At 33.3% G+C, this 20,949-nt stretch overlaps 2 protein-coding genes across 2 annotated transcripts; one reads left to right on the forward strand and one right to left on the reverse strand.

The window, feature by feature from the left end:
* Positions 1-1,873: 1,873 nt before the first annotated feature.
* Positions 1,874-4,034, forward strand: LOC132266479 (HMG1/2-like protein). Its single transcript, XM_059767356.1, has 8 exons — positions 1,874-2,018; positions 2,120-2,174; positions 2,343-2,465; positions 2,610-2,667; positions 2,809-2,853; positions 2,966-3,046; positions 3,601-3,693; positions 3,777-4,034. Exons 2-8 carry the CDS (start codon positions 2,128-2,130, stop codon positions 3,795-3,797), a joined length of 468 nt encoding a protein of 155 aa, XP_059623339.1. The 5' UTR covers positions 1,874-2,018; positions 2,120-2,127; the 3' UTR covers positions 3,798-4,034.
* Positions 4,035-5,224: 1,190 nt separating this feature from the next.
* LOC132266480 (uncharacterized) lies at positions 5,225-20,718 on the reverse strand. Its single transcript, XM_059767357.1, has 24 exons — positions 20,478-20,718; positions 17,455-17,585; positions 16,912-16,996; positions 16,686-16,739; positions 16,410-16,501; positions 16,221-16,324; positions 15,665-15,737; positions 14,797-15,199; positions 14,145-14,468; positions 13,843-14,046; positions 13,116-13,211; positions 12,958-13,021; positions 12,192-12,319; positions 11,225-11,471; positions 10,912-11,060; positions 10,702-10,823; positions 10,094-10,217; positions 9,943-10,001; positions 9,195-9,291; positions 8,917-9,106; positions 8,336-8,437; positions 6,836-6,954; positions 6,063-6,122; positions 5,225-5,554 (listed from the first exon to the last, which is right to left on the reverse strand). Exons 1-24 carry the CDS (start codon positions 20,517-20,519, stop codon positions 5,447-5,449), a joined length of 3,177 nt encoding a protein of 1,058 aa, XP_059623340.1. The 5' UTR covers positions 20,520-20,718; the 3' UTR covers positions 5,225-5,446.
* Positions 20,719-20,949: the final 231 nt, after the last annotated feature.

The following is a 20,949-nucleotide window of genomic DNA, read 5'->3' on the forward strand; positions in this document are numbered from 1 at the left end:
CTTAGGCACTTGATGAAAATGCACAAAATTAGCTTAAATATTGTTTAATTCAACCAAAAATAAATAATAAGAAAATTTAGGAGCTCGAATTTATGTGTTTGAATTTTGAGTGTTAATCATCAAATGCTTTTAATGCAATAAATATCAAAATTCATTAAAAATAGTAAAATAACTTGAGTTATGCAATCACAGTACATTTCCATATCAAGCTCAAATTTGTCATATAAGTCATATAAAGCAGAATAGAAGATAAAGCGAATTCGAGAGCGAGGGCGTGTGAGAGTAACAAAATTAAATCATAAATAGTAATAATTTGAGCCAATAGAGCGATATCCGTTGAGAAGGATTGTGTGACTTATATTATAACAATGGGCAAATCAAAGCTTAAGAGTAATCTAATTTATACAAAAATATGCAATCGTATTTATATCTTATTAGGTTAGAAACTCGTGTTTGTATCCATACTTAATAAAAAGATTATAAAAAAATTAAAAATAAATACACCATGGAGCATAGCTGAATAAAAAACAGTAGGACACAAACCGCAAATACTTTTTTCACCCATTTCCATTTAAAGCAAGACATCATCTTCTTGAAAATATCATAAGTTTTTGCCACATCTAGCTATATAACCATTTTTGCCTTTGTTAGATTTCAAGAAATGAACCACCTCGCTAACTACTAAAATGTTGTAAAAACAACAAATCCACGTGGGACAAACACAGCCTAATTCTTACCATAAATATATGTCTTATTGCAGAGAACAATGGAGCAAAATTCATATATATATATATATATATATTAATGACTTCTTAATCGTTTCGACAGGATCAAGTAAACAACAAATTATTTTTTAAATGACAAAAATTATAAATGATTATTTGCCGGGCTAGTATATTATAAATATATACTAAATTTAGGATTTTTTAAATATGTGCACGTGTGAAAAAATTAGTATAATGCTCGTCTAAAATTTTTATTTTCTAAAATTATGCCTTTCAGTTTTTACTTCTTTTCTCTTTTATTCATTAAGTTCTTTTAATTTCCTTAAAAAAAATGTTAAGATTTCCTTTTTGAATCAAACTCTATGTTTTTTTTCTCCCTTCCAAAGTTCTCTAATTTTTCTTTCATTGTTAAAATTTTTATCAACTGTTCATTAGTATACAACTCATTGTTTGACATATTATTTTGCAATAATTTTGTTTTTTTTTTAATTTGTATCTTGATTTGAAGAATCTATATTTGTTGTCATGTTTATTTATTTTTATTTATTTATTTTTTTTACAGTATGGCTTTGAATTTAATTTCTAGCTCTGCTTTGATTATTTAAGTGGGTTTGGTTCAATTTTTTCAAAATTGTTTTATAAAAAATTCAGTTAAAAAAAATCAATGAATAAAAACACAAATATGTTTGAATTTTAAGTGCTGATCATAATTTTTTTTTTTTTAAACACTTATGTGAATTTAAGTGTTCAATTATAAATAAATCCCTCTCACTTCAAATTTTACTTGACACTTATTTTTATTCATTTGGTAAGTGATTGACATTTATTCATATTTGATTAATATAAATGCATTTAATTTATTAAAAAATCTTAGTAGATAACTACACTTACCTAATACGTGTGAAGGATAACACGTGTGGGTCAAAGCTTAAAGACTAGTAGTGTCCTCCAGATAGGGACACGTCGTGGTACTGTTTGGCTAGGAAGAAAAAGAACCCGAGGCCAAAGACTTGGAAGAAACACAAAGGAAAGCACAAAGAGAGAGACAATACCCCAAATTCACATCCCAGGAATAGGAAAACAACCAATAGAATCAGAGCACACGGATCGATGACGTGGCAAAACAAATTTTGAAATCCCGCCCAAACCCGGACTTGAATCGATTCGTCAATTCAAGTTTTATATCCCCCAAAGCCCCTACTTATCTCCCTCTTCCACACACACCCTCTCCCTCACACCACACACAAACATTTTACACTTTCTCTCTCTATACTCTCTCTCTAACCCTAGAAGGTACGTGTTCAAGCCCCAAGCGGCGCTAACTCGGACTGAGTCCGCACCGATTCCCACCGTTTCCGACCGATTCTCACCGGTTTTCGTCGTTTTTCCTGCAGGATTCGCCATGAAAGGAGGCAGGTCGAAGGCTGAAACGAAAAAAACTGATAGCAAGTGAGTTTTTGTTTTCATTCGTTTTTGGTGATCTGTTGGAGTTACGGTGTTACAGATCTGTGATATATATATGTTTTCTATGTATGTGTGTGTATATCTAACGGCGTGCCAGTGGGAATCGACGACGAAGGCTGATTGCGCTTCGTATTTTTCTGGACTTGTTGTTAGGTTGTCGGTGAAGAAGAGAGGAGCACCGAGCGAAAAGGCCAGCAAGAAGCCGGCCAAGAAAGGGAAGGCTGCGAAGGATCCCAACAAGCCCAAGAGGCCTGCGAGCGCCTTCTTCGTTTTCATGTATGTATCATTTCTGTGTATATATTTTCTTAGATCTGTGTTTCGATATTACATCATTACTGTTTCATTCAATCGATTCGTAGTTTATAATATCGATTATTTGGCGTTTTCAAAAATGTTTTCTTTCAATTTTGGTGAATTTAGGGAGGAATTTAGGAAGACTTTCAAGGAGAAGCACCCTAACAACAAATCTGTCTCCGTTGTATGTATTTGTTATCTCTTCAGATCTACAAATTTAATTCAATTTTGTTGACTTTTGTGTTTTGAATCTGTTGTTTTACTTCTTCTTCCCTTTTCCTTTTTGTAATTATTGTTGTGATTATGCATTATTTTCTACGATTAGGTTGGTAAAGCTGGTGGAGATAAATGGAAATCCATGTCGGAAGCTGTGAGTAAATTATCTGGAAAAATATTTCTCATTTCCGGTTCAGATTTATTAGTTAGAGCTAAAGTTCACATTTTTATTCAATTATATTGTTGTATATTTGTTTCAAATACAGGACAAAGCTCCATATGTAGCAAAGGCAGAAAAAAGGAAGACTGAATATAACAAGACCCTCCAGGCTTACAACAAGAAAATGGTATTGTTTTTTAGTTGTATTTGTTCTTCATTTGATCTGTAGTGTTTTTTTGGTTCTGAATTATTCAATTTCTACTAATAAAAAGTAATATAGTCCAGAAACCTACAATAACCCATTGTTTATTTAGAACAATGGTTCAGAGGCTTACACTAAAAAAAACTTTGCTCTATTCATGTTAGTTTTATGGGTCAATCATATAATTAGCAGTAGTATCTTTTTGCTTGCTCTGAATTATTCATTTTCTTAAATAAAAGTACATATAGCCAGAGGCTTACAATGGACTTTCAATAAGCTATTGTTCAAAACAAATAACTCAGAATATTCTATAAGAAAAAAAGGCTATACTTTTTAGTTTATGGGTTAATCATATTATATGGAGTTGATTCGTTTGCTCTGAATGATTTTTTTCTTTAGATAAAAAGTAATATAGTCCATAGGCATACATTGGACTTGCAACAAGCTAAAAGAATGCTATACATTTTATTTTTATGGGTTGTTTATACTCAGTAGCGTTCTGTTTCTAAAATATCAGTTAATGTCTGTCTATATAATAGGCTGAGGGAGCAAATGCAGCTGATGATGAGGAAGAGTCCGACAAGTCGAGGTCCGAGGTGAACGATGAGGATGACGAAGATGAGAGTGGAGAGGTGTGGATAATTGCAAAAATTGATGGCTTTAAAAGCCCTAATTTGTTTGATTAATGGTTGTTTTTTGTTTTTGTTTTTTGCAGGAAGAAGATGATGATGAGTAAATTGCTTGCTTGTAGATTTCGGGAGCAAGTTGTGTAGGATAAGGATTTCCAGAATATGTTGACCCAGTCATTTTCATCCGTTAGTTTATCTTGATAATAGTTGTTTTTTTTATTTTTCTTTTTTAGGGGCTAAAAAAAAATTAGTTTCTGAGTTTCATGAAACTCATCAATATGGCTATGTATTTCCATGTTGTTCTTAAACTTCAATGATTAATCTAGTGTTTATTTTCTGTTGAATATTATGGGTTGTTCCCATTCAATGTCTCAATTCCTCTATTGGTGACTTATGAAAATATCTATATTGCTTTTGTAAAATATCTTCTATCCTGTTCTTGGTCAAAAGATTGATCAAAGAATCTCCCAACTTGTGGTCTTGCTTTGCACTGTCATATCTAACAATTTGGCATGTGTGTGTAGAATTAAATCCTCTTGCTATGCACTGGCATATCTAACAATTTGGCATGTGTGTGTAGAATTAAATCCTCTTGCTATGCACTGGCATATCTAACAATTTGGCATGCGTGTATAGAATTAAAATCCTATCCAATAATGATTTCTCACATAGTGTACTATGTGGTTGGTGAAATTCATCACTATCAATGATAAATTGTCTTTTATTTTATTTGGGTCCCATCCCAATAAGCATGGTTCTTTCTTCAATTAAATTTTGTTGCTAATTATTTGCACAGGGTTAAATCATTGTAGCTGTGGTCCAAAGAAATCATTGGTAATCATCTTGTAACAATATTTTCATTCTCTATCTGGATTAATTTGATACCAGTCTGGGTCAAATAGTTGAAGCAAGAATCTACCTTGTCTGGTAGCGGAAGTCACATTTGGAATTTTGGATACAGTTGGCATTAGAAGAAAGTCAGGAATCAAATTGTGCAGATTTGTGTTTTGCATTGTGAATCCCTTCCACCTCTGTTTTAGAGGCCGGCAGTAGGACCTTGTAGAGGAATAGATATTGGGTGCGCTACTTGGCTCTGACGCTCATTAGAGCCGTAAATGTTTTGTACGTCCGCACACATTGTGCATGTACGACTCGAATAAGCACGGTGCACTAGGCACACTCAATATCTTTTCCTTGTAGAGAGAACGGGAGTTATTATTTGTTTTGATTTAAACCGTACGAGTAACCAAGAGTTGAGTGGATTTAGAAGTCTCTTAGTATGTTAAGGTGGTTATATAAGTAGTTAACCTTAAAACGAAACAAATGTTTTTTTATATTTTTTTGTACAAGATTTGCTTCATGTGTGAAATATGATAGCATGATCCATCAATTTTTAATTTTAATATGTAGTTTCAAATGACCAAACGAATTTTATAACTTGAATAGCAACTAACTTGGTGAAAATCATGTTTATTTGAGAACCCTACCACAACCAGAACCAGAGGCATGGAGCAAATTTTGACAAAACCAAATGAACGTAAACCAACCAGTTATAAAATAAAATTAAAATAAAATAAAGAAATAATTATACTTTACAAATCTATGAAAAGACCAAATCTGCAAAGACACGGCTGCACATACACTTTGCTTCCCAATCTTCAAGAAAATGAATGATGATGCAAAAGAATTAACAGAAAAACACACACACACACATACACAAAATCTCGAAAATTTATATGCATGCATTCTGTAGAGATCATGGCATTCTTCTATTATCATGTTCGGCAGATCTCAGCACCTCCTTAGCCATAGAAGAAAATGACCGAGCTGTGTCCTGCATCTCCGTAGTTTTGAGACTGATGCCCTGCCCACACCCAATCAAGCAAAGCCTCAGGTATATATTACAATGGTACCAAGAAGAATATAAGTATAACAACAGGTCAATTTGCATTGCACATCATTTCCAATCATACATATATTACTAAGGCATATTCCTCCTCATGTGGACACATCCCAACATCATATGCTGCCCAATGGCGACCGGCATCTAGAACAGCGATGAGAAGACAATTATCCATAAAGCATCCCTCACCCTTCTTAGGAATTTATCCTTTGTAAGACGAAGCTTCTATGGATTTGGCCAGTTTAGTAAAATTCCGGGATTTTATTAAAGGTGTTATCAGGGGGATTCAATTTTTTATGGGTACATACGAAAATCATCTAGAAGAGTATTCTTCACATGGGATTACCGTTGGTGGGGAAAAAAAAAATTTAAGAAAATTTTGTCGGATGATGTGAACAAATTGAACTTTTCATTCTTGGATAATTATAATTTGCACAGAGAGTCTGTAAATGATAACTTTTTAGGATACCTGTAACTTCTTCAAATTTTCATTCAGCTTGCTTTGTGCCATTTTTGCAACACTTGATTCCTGCACCCAAAGGAAATGTATAAATTATAAGGTCACTCTATCTTGCAGAATAATATAAACGTGGAAAGCTTATAAACTAATATAAACGGCACGAGATGCTGCAAAGCTTATAAAGATTCCAATCTTTCTTTTGGCACCGACAGATCCACAAGCAATTTGATTTAGCAATCCTAGTAAAATTGATACATGTGGAAATTATTATGTATATGCATAAAATAAGAAATTTAACTATTATAGCAAAATAATTTTTCCTACAACTAATATTGACTCAGAATCATAGTTCAAATTTGTGTTTCTTATAAAACAATATTACGAAAATGCAAAGGCAGTATGATTCATGACCACAGTCATTACAACAATAAATGATAGCTGAATTTTCAACAGAAGTGACAAATTACCAAAGGCAATAGCCTAGTGCTACTTCCTCGTCTTCTAAAGTAGAAGGTCAAGGGTTCAAGGCTCAAACCCCGTAGGCAAAAAACAATGTGCTTATCCTAATCAGTATGTTGAAGTTGCATGAGCAGAAAAAGTTGCCCGAGACTAAATGTCAAGATAGCCTTTATTCAGGTTTAAATGTATGGATCGGTCCCAGAATCAACCAACTCAACAAGAATAAGTTGATTAATGGGTGCAGTTCTTGTCGAGTTAAATCATAATCTTCTGAACAGTACATGACACTACAGTATAAATGATTTATGTGGAAGCATACTCACCCCCGACATAGTAAATCCATATTTCTTCTTAATTTGATCAACTGCACCAGCCTTTTCATCTTGTAAGTCTTCCTTTGGTGAAGCTTTCTCATTTTTGACCTTAACTTGTTTCCACTTACCTGTAAAATTATAATTTCATCAGGCTCATACATCTAAACATAGGAAAGTATACAATCTAGACAACACATAACACTAAAAAATTTATTGAACAAACAGAACTTCAAAAAATGCTTGGTCGGAAAATAGGGACAAATAGAAACACAAAATCTACTGTAGATGGTCATGGTAACATAATTTTCACCTTTTCAAGACTTAGCACCAGACAAATGTTTCACTAAACTAGTTTATCAAATTTGGAATGTTGAAAAAGCCAACTGCAGTTAGCTTGTGCTTTTTATTCTCGAGGCAATTGGGCAGTGGTGAAAACATGTATCTCTTATTCTGGCCAAGAACGACCATGCTATACAAATCATCATTGGTACCTAGAATGACTATGAACACTTTGTGCTTGCCAAAAAATAGGTCGTGACATTGGTTTTGAAACACTTTCCTGCACTACCTTCTGCATAAGGACAATATAGTTACGGTCGAACCATATGAGACATAATGTTGACACACAAGTTTGATGACCATCTCGGTCATGCCATATGATTTTGACATTTCCCATGTATCTCCTTGGACCTTGGTCCAGCAAAGCAGAGTGACGCTTATACGGAATTGCTTTTAACATCAGGTTATGTCCGGCTGCATTGAATTAGTTGGAGCCTTGGAATTGGAGAAAATTTTGGTTCAATTTTCTTAGTTGTTTTTCTCCAATTCCAATTCCAAAGCTCCGATTCCATGCAACCGAACACACCCTCAGGGTAAAGACAACTATTCATTCTTCAAAGTAACAATTGAAATATTCATGTTCTCCAATTAGTTTCTCAAAGGAAACCTTGACCTTAGTTATATATACGCAAGCATGAACACAAATATGTAGAAGATAGGATCCAACTGCAGAGTCCCCAATACCCCATATACATTGTAAACAAATTTGGAAAGTATCTGGTAAAATATCAAGACAGCAAATAGGTCTGTGCATGCAATGTCTGCTTATCAATTGATCAGAGACATCTTTACTGAATGTAGCTGATAATTAGTGCCTATTAAAAACATCTATGCATATAGTTTTTAAAGTCCATACAGAAAAAATCAGTAACGTGCAAATTTTTAGTCTACAAGAGAGAATTCATGTTTTGAGAAGGAGATGAACATGGTGAAATAGGAAAACAAATATAGCTTGGAAAAACTGGGAAAGAAAGGAAACTGCTAAACAAATCTATAGAAAGGAATTTAATCAATAACAGTTTCAAGAATGAAAAGTTCTATCTACAGCAGTAACATATTTAAATTAGAATGAGCAAAACAGGAGTCACAAAAAAAAGTCGCAGTGAATTTGGAAGTTAATAAATAAAGTTCCACAGATGCCGATAAAGGTATCTATCAGCTTGTACTGACCTTTTAATGACTGGAATTTGCTAGTCAATTTCTGTTTGTTTAGTGCTGCCATCATGGGATGTCCTTTCGGTTTTTCTCCTGGATCTTCAAGGTCAATATCATCTTCGCAAATAAAAATGAAAAAAGTTAATGTGGTTGGCTCTCTAAGCAATTCAGCCAACATAAGCTTTTAGAGGAGGAAGAAAGAGTGGCTTCGTGAGATGAAAATGAAAAATGAGGTGGGAAATCTAACAAATATTCATGAATTAGGATTCTTAACCATCCAAGAGTTTGTCTGCTACACAAAAGACTCAAATAATAAGGTAAAAACATAAAAACACAAATATTTTCTTTGCAGAATTTACTCTTGGATCACCGGGTCCTTCATTTGAAACAAAAAGAACAACTTTCTTTTGAGCTAAAATGGAAAAAAGGTATTTATAAAAAGTAGGAAACATCATTGCCGAGGAAATGAGCCCAAGCTTCCCATGTCTGACCCTGCATCATCTTAAACTCTTTTAAGTTTTATTTTATTGTATTTTGTTATTTTATTATTATTATTATTATTATAATAGAATGTATCAAGTGTAGAAAGAAGATACCTATATCCAATTCAATGTCATCTTCATCCGTGGCAACCTTTTCTCTGTCTTCAGCATTTGAGTGAAAATTAGCAACTGAAAAGATCGTTGACAATTCTTCATTGCTTGGTCTTGTAACTTCAGCTTCTACGTTAGGTGCAAGGTTTACATTGCTTCCCTTCATATCCTTGATGATAGAACTAAATATACCCTATAGCCCCAAATGTCATTAAAATTGTTTAGTACCACATGTACCAATTCCGGGATAAAGTTCAGACATTTTTCAGCACATGCTCTACCTTTTTCTTTTCTTTATTGATGACGGGTGCAGAAACAAGCCCTTGCTGTGTGACCATCAGATTTTCCTTGTAAACTTGACAGAAAGAATCCATACGCCTAGAATGGAAAATAAATTAATAGTGCACATCATGAATCACCATGCTGGTGGTGGTTATAGACTTCATCAATTTTTTGTCCCTCAGTTTCAAAAAAGTATAGATCCACCAACAAGCTGAAATTTTTTCGTGCATAAAATGACAAGCACCAAGAAAACACACAATCAATATAGAGAATAAGAGATAGCACTTCCAAAATGCTGCACCACATAGAACACGAGGCCGTGTCCCCATAACAGTGAGAATGATCATGAAGCTCAGATTGGACTTCTCTAAGTTAAGATCGGCTACCTAGACAACTAATAACAAATGATCATTGTTTACTCCTTGTATACTTGATCTTAGGTCGGGACAAAATTCCTATGGTTAAAAAATTTCTTATCCCCATATATATGTGTGTTTAGGATTTTAGGGGGTGCTGTTATTTGGATGAGTTCTGAATGCTGGTTATCAATAGAATCCATTGAATTTGGAAATCATTGTTAAGAAGGTTATTCATAAATAAGCTGTGAGATTATAGAAGATGGTGAATAGCCCCCCTCCTCCCCAACCCCAAAATGGATCACAAAGGTATTGATTGGAAATTGATTACAAGGAACGAAAAAATAAAAATAAAAATAAAAAGGAAACAGTTCCGGCCACATGTGCATACCTAAATATTTGCTTTTCAAGCAAAACTGATACCATAAAGATCTCCTGATCACCATTTACCTGTATTGGGAGGGAACAGCAGTTGATGTAAAATTCCAAATACTGTGTCTAAAGAAGAAATATACTTTTATTACATAGCTATGCTGTAATACCATAATAAGTTCTCCATCCCTTGAAGAGCACACTGAAATTTCAGAAATTGAATTCGGTTTTGGAGTTGAAAATGTGAGACCTCCAATTGCAATTTCCTTCAAAAGAGACAATTCTGGTAGGGACCTAAAATTGCAAAAAGTAGTGTCAGGTGTATATGCATTTAAACACTTCTGTGATACACTACCAACAAAACAGAAATTTAGAAAGTTAAGGTCTCACTATCCACTTTAAATCCCTTTAAGTCTAGCTCATGAAATTATTTTGGAGTATATGTTGACATATTTGGTGGTTCACCATGAAATGAAAATGTTGCATCATTTTATGCTGCACCGATGCATTATAAGGAGATGATGGTATTCTGATACATTGGAGAAAAAAAAAGGAAAAAAAATGCAACAGGGTATGATATGAGTGATCATGAGAAGATTGCACTGTCTGACAAATACCGTAACCTGGTGATCATTTTCTTCTCATGTGAAATATGAAGATTTACGCTTGTATCTAGGTTATAAGAAAATTGGATGACTCTTCACTCCTGGATAATATAGATTCTCTGTTATTAACATAAAGTAGTAAATTCAGAAAATACATAGAAAAGGGTTGTCACCTAATTTGAATTTTTCCACTAGAGAAGAAAAGTATGAGGCCAATATCAGAAGGAGAATAAAATGTTGATGCCCAGCAACAAGAAGAATGGAACTTCTTTTTGTACAGCACCTTCTTAACACCCTGGAAAAAAAGGGGGAAAAAATATAGCAAGTATCAGCTATAGCAGTTCTTTGTACGACAAGTGCCTGCATAACTATAGAATTATTACCTCAACTGCATGCACTAAGGAATAGATGTAAGCAGCTTTCTCGGAACATAACAATATTGATGACTGCTTGCATTCATCCAATGAGTTCCCCTTGCTCGAGTCTAGGCCGTCCAATTTATTAGACCCTCTGCCTGATGCATCTTGTCCATCTGTACAACATTAAAAAATGGTTTTCTCATTTGATAATGATGTTGGCCTAAGTATCATTCCCAAGAGATTATGATTGGAAGTTATCCATGTGCATGGTCTTTTTCATCAGATATACCTAGTCTTGCAAGGGACAATTCAAAACGCTGAAAAATGACCATCTTACCCAAAATCTGCATGAATAAAGCTCTTGAAGGTTTCTTTGGATGGACCATGCTAGAGCTAAGAGTGTTTCCTGTATCTATCTCAAGGGCCAAAACTGATGAATCCTTTGTTGCCACCACCAATACACTCTTCTCAAAACCATGGAAACTGCAGGTTTCAAACTTCAGAGAGATGACACCTGTACACAGTTCACTTGCAATATGTTTCTGATATAATAGAGAGGGCCCTTCCACATCAATTAATGAAACCTGCAAGCAAAAAGAGTTGACATATATGAGGTATGTGTAAGGATTTCATATGCCCAAATCCTGATTAGCAATGGTAACATTTAAGTGAATGAATTTCTAATTAAGAAACATCAATTTAGTCTGATAGGCTGGCAACTTTTAACTAACTGCAACTGTCCCCCTCCCAACACCTCCAAATATAAACAATAAAAACAATAACTAAAAGATAAGAGGTTATGCAAGTTTATAAAGGAATTATTCACTTGGTTTCTCTTGACAGTAGAATTAAAGAAACCGTTATCATTTGTATCTGATAACGAATTCATAGTTGTTAGTTCTTACTGTGTTAAGTAGCTGTTGTTCTCAAGCATAGGGCTGATTGTGTTAAGTAGAAGATTCTTATCAACTTCACATGTATGATTCAGAACCTAACCGCTATGTTGCTCAAACTTAAACCCAAATTTCTACACAATTTTCACCAATGGTACTATTTGTTCCACTTATCATCATTTAAGTTTAAAAATATCAAGATTCCTCCAATATTTGATTAATTAACAATTGACTAAATGTGCTTAAGAATTGCCATCCATCTTTAAGTGGTTACGAAATCAGTTTATACTTTCAACCTTTCAAAATATCCAGGTTTGCCAAAGTTGAATGTCAAAGCAACCACAACTTGTTGAGGACATGACATTAGAGAGTTTAAGGCATGAAGAACAGAAAAGAGAAAAAATATCTTACATATCCTTGATCACACCCAACAGCAAGATGTGTTGAACTGCTGTTTATGTTTACAGAAAGTACAGCTCCATTAATTTTCACAAGTTTAACGCCATGGATGAAGTGACTGCTTCCTTTCTTTGAACTTCCTGGCAATAAAAATGTACATTGTCACAAAGAAATTGCAAGATGTGGTTGTTTTCGGAGTATTTTAATCCATTATTCTACTAAAAAAATGAATAAATAAACATTACAGACAATTTTTTTGAATAAATGAACATTTCAGACAAAAAATTATAAATATACTTCCATATCGTGGATACGCATAGCCCTAATTGTGATTCATTACTATAAAATAATAGCCAGTACAATGGAATATCTCATAAGTTTATTAAAAAAAATAATATATTTTTGGATGTTGAATCATATTAGGCTGTTAATTTTGTTGAAGCCCGCAATTATGTACTATAAAATTGATACAAGCACGTTACAACTAGTTTATGGGCGTATACAACATTTTCTCTTACATATACACACAGAAAGAGAGAATTTTTCAGAACATTTGAGATTCTTGAAACTTCTGATAAGAAACAATGGCTACCAATCTTTCTGTTAGAAACCATTCTTTAGCTAAGCCTCAATAATAATCACAATAAGAATTAGGCATTGTACAATCATATCCCATCAGATCCCTCCAAGAACTAGTTACAGAAAATAACAACAACTAGTTTATGTTGTAAGGAGACATTTAATTGAGAAATACATGATAAAATTATGTGATTAATACCTTGTAGGGATATAAAACTGCTCCCTGTGGTGAATGGCTCAGGTTTAAATTTAAAAATCCGGACCTGCTAACAATTTGTCAGTAAACCACTGCACCATTTCCAGAATACAAAATCAAGTCAATATATTTCCATAGATTCATCAGCAGATACACTTTACCGTTCCGCTTTGATCTCCAGAAATGAGGAGCTTTGAGTTGTAATCAAAACATAATGCTGTCAGCGGCACACCACTTAAAGAAAAGTCATCATCAGACTGCATGATGAGAAAATAAACAGAATAAGCATTTGAAATAAACTCAAAAAAGAAAAAGAAAAAAAAATAAAGGTAGGTGTTTCTCATCTTAGAATCTCGCTTGTCCTTTATATTTTAATATCCACTTTTCATTTAGATGAATCCTGTTGTCTATTTAATTATCTTTTGAAATGAGAATTACGTTTCCAGTGGCATAAGTTGAAAAAAGAAATACAGATTACAGAAGGTCCTATAGAAGAGACCAAAAAAGGCCTCCCTCAAAAGAAGTATAAATAGACCTCTTGACGTTCTTCTTCATAAGCATGAACCTCTTGACATGCCCCAGTCAGTCAAAAAGATTTTGGTATTAATAGGAAACTCCTATTTTTCAGTTATTATAGGATCCTCTTCTGCTCTATGCTCTCAAGATCTCTAAACAATCATTTGTTTAGCAGTAAAAGAAAAAGTATGCATCTGATTCTAACTCAAGTGGCATGCTTAAGTAGAGGTTACTTGGCCAAAGGATATTAAAGAGGAATAATGTTGACAATAAGAGTGTAAAGATGGCATTAAGAAGTGACAGTTCTTTCATTTTGTTGAAATACAATCCCACTTGTAACCGAAATTAGGTAGTGCAATTATGAGAAATTACCTGCTGAATTAATGATGCAACTGGAAGCAAAAATGGGGATGATACATCCCAAAAGTTTATGGCTCCATTACTGTGTCCAGTTATGTACAGGTTCCTAATTTTCGAAAAACCACTGAAGTGTCCTGAATTCCATTGATTTCCATCTTTTTGCCTTGACTCAAATGGAAAAAGCGAAGGACTACTTTTAGCCATCGTAGTGCAGTCCTGCGTAACCAGAAAAACTGTAAATCTCTAGAACAATTAATAATGAACATATATTAATTAGAAGATAAAAATGCATTTAGTAATAAGACTTTGTTTACCTCATCGGCAGAGCATGAAAAAAATGGATTGTCTGCTACGAGTTTCGCTATTGTGATACTTGAATCAGCAAATGGCAGCTTTACCATGACATCTTTTGGAAGTGATGGTGGGGATCTAGATTGGGACTGTAATAAATATTTTTCAATTGAACAATCATCATAGGCATAAACATGACCTGATCTCCCAAGCAGAAGGAAATAATCTTGTTTATGCTTGCTTTGTTCATTGAAACTCGAAATGATCTCCATGTCAACACAAGGCTCAGGTGGATGAAGCCCCAACTTAATTGTGCGAGATTCAGTATGCTCATTCATTATAATTACCTGCCACACCATGTTATAAATGATAGACAATTTTTTGTGCAGAATGTAATTAAAAGCAACATGCATATTGAAAATAAATTTCTTGAAAGGTTGTATTTAGAGTTGACAAAGTTGGTTTTAATATAATCCCCCTGATTGGTTAAACATAACTATAAAAGAGAAAGCAATTAGGTGACAATTTAGAACAGAAAGCATGTTAATCTCAAGCAGCCAGTTGTGAAGAATTGAAGTTTATTATGCAAAATCATATGTAGAAATAAGAACTCGTAAATCGAAAACTGCAATGTATATCACAAAGGAACAGATATATAGCAAGAACTTCAAATACCTGCAACAAGTTTGTAGATACACGGTCAGAGACGCCCCTTATATATAATCGACTTGTTTTTCCATCACCATAAACCCACCTTAATGATGCTATAGGGGTTTTGTCCAATTTATATCCAAGATTCAGTTTAAAAATAGGAACACTTTGAGTGGTGCACCACTCTTTATTGGAAGCTACTTCAGTCTTTGAATCTAAGGTAGAAGGAATGCTCCAGATGAAAATCTCTCCGTTGCTATATCCAACAACTACTTTACTTCCAAAAGGGCAAGCCCAACATGCAGCTGTTACTTTCTTTGTTTCATGACAAACTGATTGCATCATAGTTCCGCCAGTTGTGAAACTGGCTTTACTTTCCTGAATTGCCCATAATGTAATAAAACCGTCTCTATAAATTATAAGAAGTCTGCATCAAAACAAAAATCAAGAGAAATGTAAGAATTCATAGGTTGTAATATAACAAGAAATGTTATTTCACAACCCAAGAGAGTTGTTTGGCAAGTGAGAATAACAAGGGCAGCAAAAGAATGGTTCAGAAGAACCACTCCACATACCACCATTTCCCATCCAAGCCTCTGGTCATAAAATATTGTTATGCCGAGTAACTTCTGATAATTGGGGCTTTTAGTTAAGAAACCATAAAACATCTTGTAGAACAATAGGACACCGAATCAAAATATGTTGAGTATGTGTGTGGCACTTCAGCACAGCCCCAAGGCTTTTAGCATCAATTTCATAAAACAACACTTATTAAAAGCTTCTAGTAGTGTATGGCTATAATTGATACTGTTTTTTGCTTTTTCTTTTTCCATTAGGTTTAAAACATTAAAACCAAAAAAGTCGAGAACAAATCAATATTGAGATAGACTACCTATCACTTTCAGCTGTTGGTTGAGGTAGTATACACATAACAGCAGTCTCACCAGCAACTTCAGCTGTATTGCCTAAGTGAGGATGCCGACAAGTCAGACATGAACATGTGAAAAAACTATAATTCAATTAGAGAAGATGCTTAGGAAGATGATAAGGACTGAAAAATACATGAATTCTCTGAAAACCAAATTAAGCACATTCATTTAAGTCAACCAACTTTTGTTTTGGAAAGCAAACTAGAGGTCAATTTTCTAAATTTTCCGCACTATTGCTCTTTAGAGTTCAACTTATTGACTAGCGAGTGCTGCCATTTAAAAATGTATAAATAGTGTTCAAGAAATAAAGCAACAATAGAAAATTTTTTGTGCAGCCCACGTAAATATTAGGTATAACGCCTTGTCAAATTATATTTTATCAAGTAGGTATTGAAGGTTTCTTCTGAATAATAAGGCATAAGCAGAACTCAATTCAGTTTCATCATCAAAAGCATTTGATGTTCCAAGATAAACAATGATAAACACGTGTGAAAGAATTATGAGATGAATATTTCTCACCATGAGACGCTGCAAGAGGTATATTGTATTTCATTTCTACAATATTGCATGTATCTTGATCAAGCTTCAGAACTGAAACATTACCAACAGCATCGCCAACATACCTGCCACGGAAGTATGACAACCCTTACTAAATGCACAGGATTCATATAATTTATACACACACATTTTAAGTTAAGAAACGCTTACATGAAGACACTATGTTGAAAGACTGTAAAACAGGTTATTTCTTCTTTAAATACATGCACATGAGACAACAACTTCCTCTCTATAGCCCAAACCTACATTACAATTACCTTTAGCAAATTATTCCAGAATAATGGAGGAAAAAAAAAAAAACATATATCACAATTATATTCTAATGTACAAATTTAATGAGTGTAGCACATCAACATCAAACTTAGGAATAAACAAAGTGAATGTCAAAAGCTTGAACTTCAGTTGCGAGTCTCTGGAATAACTTGCCTCAATGTGATTGTTAGCATTTACATTTAGAAGGAAGCCTTGGTTCTCAATAAACTGTAAGACCCAAAAAAAAAAAATTGAAAATTGTATCAGTTTGTCAATAATGATACAATTCCGAACATGAAAAAAGGTTCAATACGGATGCTGATGAAATCATTCTTATATCATATCAGGTACCATTAGATGTCTCTACAGTGGAAGGAAGGGGAGCTCGGGCAACCCTTACCTGCATAAACTTGCTTGGTACTGTCTCAGTAGATTCCAGTAGAGCTTGAGTGTTATCTTTTCCACATAATTTGATCCGACCATCTCTGAGAATATAAATATGTATCAGAATCAGCTACCATCCATTTTCTCAGAACATATATAATTTGACAAACAACTGCCAGATTAAAGAAAAGTAGAAAATTAACATTTTGTCTAATAAAGACTTGAGTAATGCAACACTGTAGCCAACTTATTAGGCGAAGTCAAAGGCACCGGCTCAACTGAAACTAACGATTGTTAGAACCACCCACATGTAAAAACCATTAATGAAAATGTTCAAATCGGAAGAGAACACTAAAGTACAGACACATTATATTGTATTAATAAAAAATTTAATTAACAAAATATCACGGCGAATGAAATGTTATTTCACTTAGAAAAGAGTACCGACATTTTACTACAATATTACACAGCAAAATTTAAAGACATCCATGACTTAAAAAATAGAAGAAGCAAAATTTAAGTACTTATTATTTGACTTATAATGGAAACAGAAACTTACTTGGTGGAAATTGCAAGAATCTTTTGAATCGAGTCATAAGCCAACAAGATAGATCCTGATGGTATGCCATAATGGAAAACTAGACATGGATTTACATCATCAGATTTCAAACCATTTGAATTCCCTCCTGGCTGTAACAAAAGCACCGAACAAAGTCAAAACAAAGTCAAGATAGTATATTCTAGCTGGAATTTTTTTTTTTATTATAAAAAAAAAAACACTAATACATTATCACCTATTGACAATTCTTTGCTGGATAGATATCATTGTAATCAATCATATATAATTTTTCCAGGAATGGGTATTAAGGTGATGAGAGTACATTGCCAGAGCTACAAAGACTGGACCTTGAAGGATACAAAAGCTCTAACCACCCCCAAGAACATATACAGTTAGTGAATATAATGAGCTAGAGAGAGAGAAAATGAAGAAGAGTGAAGAAAAACAAGATTGAATGACAAGAATGGATTATTTGTTGCTAATCCTATGTTTGATTGGGACACCGAATTGAAACTTCGAAATTAAAATTGGAAAAAATTTAGTTGAAACTTTGAACTAGATTTCTACAATTTCAATTTCAAAGCCCCAATGTCTTTTGAAATTTATATCCTTTGATTTAGAAGGCACATGAAAGTCCTGTTCTTTATATCTTCGTGAATGGTCCAATTTTGAGCCCCTTGTTGCTGACTGGAAAAAAAAAAATCAGTACATTTAAGCTTTGGAGTCCTTTATGTGTAATTCATGTACCATACAAATGATATTCAAAACCCGTCATAGTGGAGCTTTGTGCACTAATCTAGCCCGAAACTAAACTATTTTTTTTTTATTTATATGTATTTTTTCCTTCAAAAGGAGGTATCCCACACTTTTTATGAGTGAGACTAATCCACTTCGAACGCAGGCCACAACCCACAAGTAATTACTGAGAATTTATCATAGATCTCTTAAAAATGAGAACAGTTAAAACCCTATTGAGACCAACCATTGGATAGACATACAGATCAACTTTACAAATGTAATACAGAAGACAAATTAACTTTGATTAGTCTTTATCTGCTTTTTTCAATGCGGAATAAAGTAGCAAAAAGTTGTCCAAAAAAAAAAACAGATCAGAATGGTAACTGAAAGCCGACCATATCCACTAGTGGGCCCGTTATAGTCTTATGTAACTGACAGGGGGCATTGACTTGGCACAAAATTTCATGTGGTGTCTGTGTGAATTTGGGATTAAATAATAAATGCCACCGTCCATCACAAGGATTTATCATCCACGAAAAAAGAAAAACAATAAAAAATAATAATAAAACTAAGGTTGAAAAATATTTTCTTTTTCCTCAATTGCCAATTGTGAAGCCACGTGGCTTTAATTTTTATCAAAAAAAAAAAAAAAAAATTATTTAAGAGAAAAAATATAAAGGAATGAAAAAAAGATAATTTATGTTACTAATCTCATTTATGTGGAATAAAAACATGAGTAATGAGATGAATTTTTTTAAAAATGAGATGAAATCACGAAACTGTTACTTTTTATAGCCCTTTGGATGCTAATTAGATTGACAAGCTGATGTTAGAACCCTTAATAAAGGATTAAGATGATAAAGAAAGGGATAATGATGTGTATCAAATCTTTAGGTAGGTAAGAAATCTCTTAAAGGAGTCAAAAGAGACAAGTAAAGCACATACTATGTATTGACAATGACTAATTATTATTTTTTTCTTTCCAAATGTCACATATAAAAAAAAATAATAATAATAATAAAAAATAGCGTTGTCACATATAAATCTAAAAGCGGCAAAATTTAAATCTACCCTTCCAATAATCCTAATTACCAAAATCTTCTCATGTCTAATTTTGCTAACAATCAAGTATTAGTGTTAATTATAAATTAATTTTGTTGTCTGAATTGTAAATGTTTCTATATCAATTATAATTTTACTCTATTTTATTTACATTGGTTTACCAAACACATTTAAATATGGTTAATCACTTAAACATATTCCCATTTAAGTACCAAATTAAGTTAAAATCATATCGTCATGCAATTCTGTACAAATTATTTTCCACGTCCATCTCACCAACTTTTAATAGGCAATTTTTACCTAATACACTAAACTTTAGATGAGACAATACCACAGGATACCTAAAACCTACTACATAACACCCAAACACACACAAAACTCAATAATGTAATTAAGAAACACATATTCTACTTCTTAACGTAAAAAAAAAAAAAAAAAAAAAAAAAAGAAGAAGAAGAAGTTTTTTTTTAAGCCAAACAGAGGACATTAGAATCATATGTGTCCATTGTCCACTGACTCCACTCAAAAGAATGATTTCAACTCCTACCTAATTATCATCCATTTGTGCAATTTCGGTATCTTCGTAGCCAAACAGTGCCTAATTAAGCTAAGCAACTCATATAATATTATAACAATAACCATCACCATACTTATTACTTAGTATATGAGGAGATATCTTTCAAGAAACTGATCCGAAGCCAAAAACAAAAAACTGAATAAAGCTGACATTTTTACTTACGAAAATGTTTAGTTCCAAGTGAAATTAATTCCACAACAAAAAAAAAGAATAATTTTTTTTTTTTTTTTTTTTTTTTTTTTTTTTGCAATTGCATTAAAGAGAATCATATTCGAACTAATCAGGAATCAGGAATCAAGATCAATATTATTCAGTTTAAATGTATAAAATATTGAATCAGTAGTATAATGAAATATAATTCAATGCTAACTTTCAACTCCTAGAAAATATCACGAATTCAGTAATCTATGAATTGACACAAACCACTAAACATAGTTACACAATGACTAAAATAAAAAATAATGATTATATAAGAAACAGAGTGTGTGTGTGTGTGTATATATATATAACTGCTTTTCACCAATTTGTACTCTAATCTTCTAAACAACTCAAAATTTTCAACTTTTCGAATCAATCCATCCGAAGATTTGATAAATCAGAGATTGAATCAAAGCAAAAGAGATCGAGAGAGGGATCAGTTACTTACCTTCTTCAAAGAGGCCTTTTCGACGAGCTTTTTGACGAACATGTTCCCGAGATCCGTTCTCAGAGTAGATTTGAAGCTATCAATGATCGGAAATGGCGACGACAACCACAATTACGACGACGAAGAAGAAGAACGAGTCTGATCGAACCGTGCTTTGAGAAAATCGCCGGGAAGAGAATGTTAGTGAGAGAGAGAGAGTTAAACGGTTGATTACCGTTTTTTGTATTGGACGCAGAGACAAATGAGCGGTTTTTTTTTTATAATGGTGAGGGAAGAGACTGTGGACGAGTACACGTGGCGATTAATTTGAATGATCCGAAATTTTGGGGATATATATATATATATGTATATATGTATATGTATATGTGTATATAAACCTATATAAAGATCTGATTTGGTTCCAGTCCAAAACGACAAAAGAAAATCCAGTACTGTAATAAAAGCATGGATAGAGAAATAAAAGAGAGAAGTT

This window comes from Cornus florida, unplaced genomic scaffold (genome assembly GCF_030987335.1).
Source record: "Cornus florida cultivar Cherokee Brave unplaced genomic scaffold, ASM3098733v1 CherokeeBrave_3.0.0_Hap2_Chr07, whole genome shotgun sequence".
Lineage (NCBI taxonomy): Eukaryota > Viridiplantae > Streptophyta > Magnoliopsida > Cornales > Cornaceae > Cornus > Cornus florida.

What these genes read in the sequence shown, in the direction of transcription:
- LOC132266479 (XM_059767356.1), top strand. Translation starts at nt 2,128, where the DNA reads ATGAAAGGAGGCAGGTCGAAGGCTGAAACGAAAAAAACTGATAGCAA. An exon ending in GGAAATCCATGTCGGAAGCT is followed by an intron (nt 2,854 to 2,965) that starts GTGAGTAAATTA and finishes TTTCAAATACAG; the next exon opens with GACAAAGCTCCATATGTAGC. An exon ending in ACGAAGATGAGAGTGGAGAG is followed by an intron (nt 3,694 to 3,776) that starts GTGTGGATAATT and finishes TGTTTTTTGCAG; the next exon opens with GAAGAAGATGATGATGAGTA.
- LOC132266480 (XM_059767357.1), bottom strand. Translation starts at nt 20,519, where the DNA reads ATGTTCGTCAAAAAGCTCGTCGAAAAGGCCTCTTTGAAGAAG. An exon ending in TTGGGTGTGATCAAGGATAT is followed by an intron (nt 11,472 to 12,191) that starts GTAAGATATTTT and finishes TTTTGCTTGCAG; the next exon opens with GTTTCATTAATTGATGTGGA. An exon ending in CCTTAGTGCATGCAGTTGAG is followed by an intron (nt 10,824 to 10,911) that starts GTAATAATTCTA and finishes CTTTTTTTCCAG; the next exon opens with GGTGTTAAGAAGGTGCTGTA.